The 2,764-nt window shown below is 42.5% G+C and overlaps 1 protein-coding gene across 1 annotated transcript; it reads left to right on the top strand.

Annotated features, from left to right (window-relative positions):
* Positions 1-1,923: 1,923 nt before the first annotated feature.
* LOC113920733 (peptidyl-prolyl cis-trans isomerase FKBP3-like) lies at positions 1,924-2,538 on the top strand. Its single transcript, XM_035726885.1, has one exon. It carries the CDS (start codon positions 1,924-1,926, stop codon positions 2,536-2,538), a length of 615 nt encoding a protein of 204 aa, XP_035582778.1.
* Positions 2,539-2,764: the final 226 nt, after the last annotated feature.

Below are 2,764 nucleotides of genomic sequence, written 5' to 3'. Positions count from 1 at the left end.
AGATATATTACTTCATTCGTAAATATTTCTGTTTCTCGAAACAAGGACTCTTATTTAAAAAAAAATAACTACACTTTCTTGTCACCCCTAAAAAAAGTAACAATCCTTAATATCATCAAATATCAATGGCTACTCCCTTTTAGCTTCCTTTGCTGGCTCCCCTCCTCTACCTGACCTCTAAATGTTGGAGTCTCAGGCTGTGTCCTCTGTTCTTTTCTCTTTTTATACTCCTTCCCTAGGCGATCTCATCCAGGCATAGAGCTTTGAATGTCAGCTATATGTTTATGACTCTCCTGAGTTCCAGTTTTCCGTGGTTGATGGCTTAACTTAAATTTCTAATGAGAACATCAATTTTGATGTGACAGAACAGGATCTTTGATTCTTTCTCCACCCACCCCTACCCCAAAACCTTCTCAACTTCCAGCTTTACCCATCCTAATAAATGACACTACCATCTATATTTTTTGCTCAGTTAAGAATCTGGCAGTTATCCTTGATTGCTTGATTTCACTTCTAACTGATGTAGGGTCTACTATTTGGCTCCAGTGTTTTCTCTTCTTCCACAGTATAGAACTTTTGCCCGGCACTCATGCACCCAGAATAAAGATGGCACTTCTCCACTTCCCTTGCACCTAATTGTGGCCCTAGGACTTGGTTCTGACCAATTGGATGTAAATGGAAGTGTCAAGGGACCACTTTTTGTCTCTCCTTTATCACTTTCTCTATTTTGATGTCTTGAAGAAAGAGGCTGCTTTGGGGATGAGGTTCACACCCTAGGATGCCCTAATAGTGAGTTGTTAGTATGTGGATCATTCAGGGTCTAGTCTGGAGATAGAATTTATTTTTTTTTAAGATTGTATTTATTTATTTGAGAAAGAGAGTGTGTGAGAGTGAGCGAGCAAGGAGGGGGAAGGGCAGAGGGAGAGGAAGAAGCAGGCTCCCTGCTGAAAAGGGAGCCTGATGAGGGGCTTGATCCCAGGACCCTGGGATCAGACCTGAGCTGAAGGCAGATGCTTAATGACTGAGCCACCCAGGCGTCTCTGGAGATAGAATTTAAACAGGCAAAATTTAATATAAGGAATTAATAACTATCTGTAGGAAATTGGGTACTAAAAGGGGATAAAAGAAAACTCTAAAGAATACTTGAGGGCTAAGCAAGAGTAGCCAAGGAAGGAACAAATTCAAAAGGGGGGACGGGCAGGGCGCCTGGGTGGTTCAGTTGGTTAAGTGACTGCCTTCGGCTCAGGTCATGATCCCGGAATCCTGGGATCGAGTCCCACGTCGGGCTCCTGGCTCAGCGGGGATCCTGCTTCTCCCTCTGACCCTCTCTCCCCTCTCATGCTGTTTCTCTCTCTCTCTCTCTCTCTCTCTCAAAACAAATAAATAAAATCTTTTAAAAAAAAAAGGGAGGGGGACGGGCTCAGAAGTTGTTAGAAAAGGTATGCCAAATCCCACTAGAGATGGAGAAGTTTGCTTAGGCCAGTTACCTTAGAGGAGATTCCAGCCAGTGGATTAAAACTAGCAGATGGGAAACTGTGGGCCAAAACTGGACAGTGATGGCCATGGGATGCCCCATATGCATGCTACTGGGAAGTTACTTGTACGCGCAAGAGGAAGAGAAAGGGAACCATAACCAAGAAGAGAAGCTCCTTTTTCCTCTCATATCCCTATAGTACCATCTACTGACAAAGCTAACATCAGGCCAACCAGCAAAGGAAAAATGTTTACAAAATTTACAGCTCCAGTGCCACAACAAGGCAATGAAGAATGGAACTGGAGTGAAGAAGCAAAATCTGTATTGGTTTGCTAGGCTGCCACAACACAGACCAGGGGGCTTAACCAACAGACATTTATTTTCTCACAGTACTGGAAGCTAGAATTCCAAGATCAAGAAGTCAGCAGATTTGTGGGCAGCGGGGAAAGATGGCGGCGGCGGTACCACAGCGGGCCTGGACCGTGGAGCAGCTGCGCAGGGAGCAGCTACCCAAGAAGGACATTATCAAGTTTCTACAGGACCACGGTTCAGATTCGTTTCTTGCAGAACATAAGTTATTAGGAAACATTAAAAATGTGGCCAAGACAGCTAACAAGGACCGTTTGGTTATAGCCAACAACCATCTTTTTGAAAGTAAACGTTTCAAGGGTACTGAAAGTATAAGTAAAGTGTCTGAGCAGGTGAAAAATGTGAAGTTTAATGAAGATAAACCCAAAGAAACCAAGTCTGAAGAGACTCTGGATGAGGGTCCACCAAAATATATAAAATCTGGTCTTAAAGAAGGAGATAAAACCAACTTTCCCAAAAAGGGAGCTGTTGTTCACTGCTGGTATACAGGAACACTACAGGATGGGACTGTGTTTGAAACTAATATTCAAACGAGTTCAAAGAAGAAGAAAAATGCCAAGCCTTTAAGTTTTAAGGTTGGAATAGGCAAAGTTATCAGAGGATGGGATGAAGCACTCTTAACTATGAGTAAAGGAGAAAAGGCTCGACTAGAGATTGAACCAGAACGGGCTTATGGGAAAGAAAGGACAGCCTGATGCCAAAATTCCACTCATTTTTGCAAAACTCATTTTTGAAGTGGAGTTAGTGGATATTGACTGAAATAGCAATGCTTCGGATATAAAGACATCAGCAACAACAAAACATGGCCTTGAAGAAACTTATGTAACTAATTAGAGCTGGTTACTATCGTAAGGGAAGAGTCAACTGGAAAAATCAAGAACTCCGATATTATTTACCCACTCCCCAACTTTTAATATATCT

Source organism: Zalophus californianus, chromosome 3 (genome assembly GCF_009762305.2).
Source record: "Zalophus californianus isolate mZalCal1 chromosome 3, mZalCal1.pri.v2, whole genome shotgun sequence".
Classification (NCBI taxonomy): Eukaryota; Metazoa; Chordata; class Mammalia; order Carnivora; family Otariidae; genus Zalophus; species Zalophus californianus.
The sequence above is the reverse complement of the archived record's forward strand: the minus strand, read 5'-3'. Positions and strand labels throughout refer to the sequence as shown.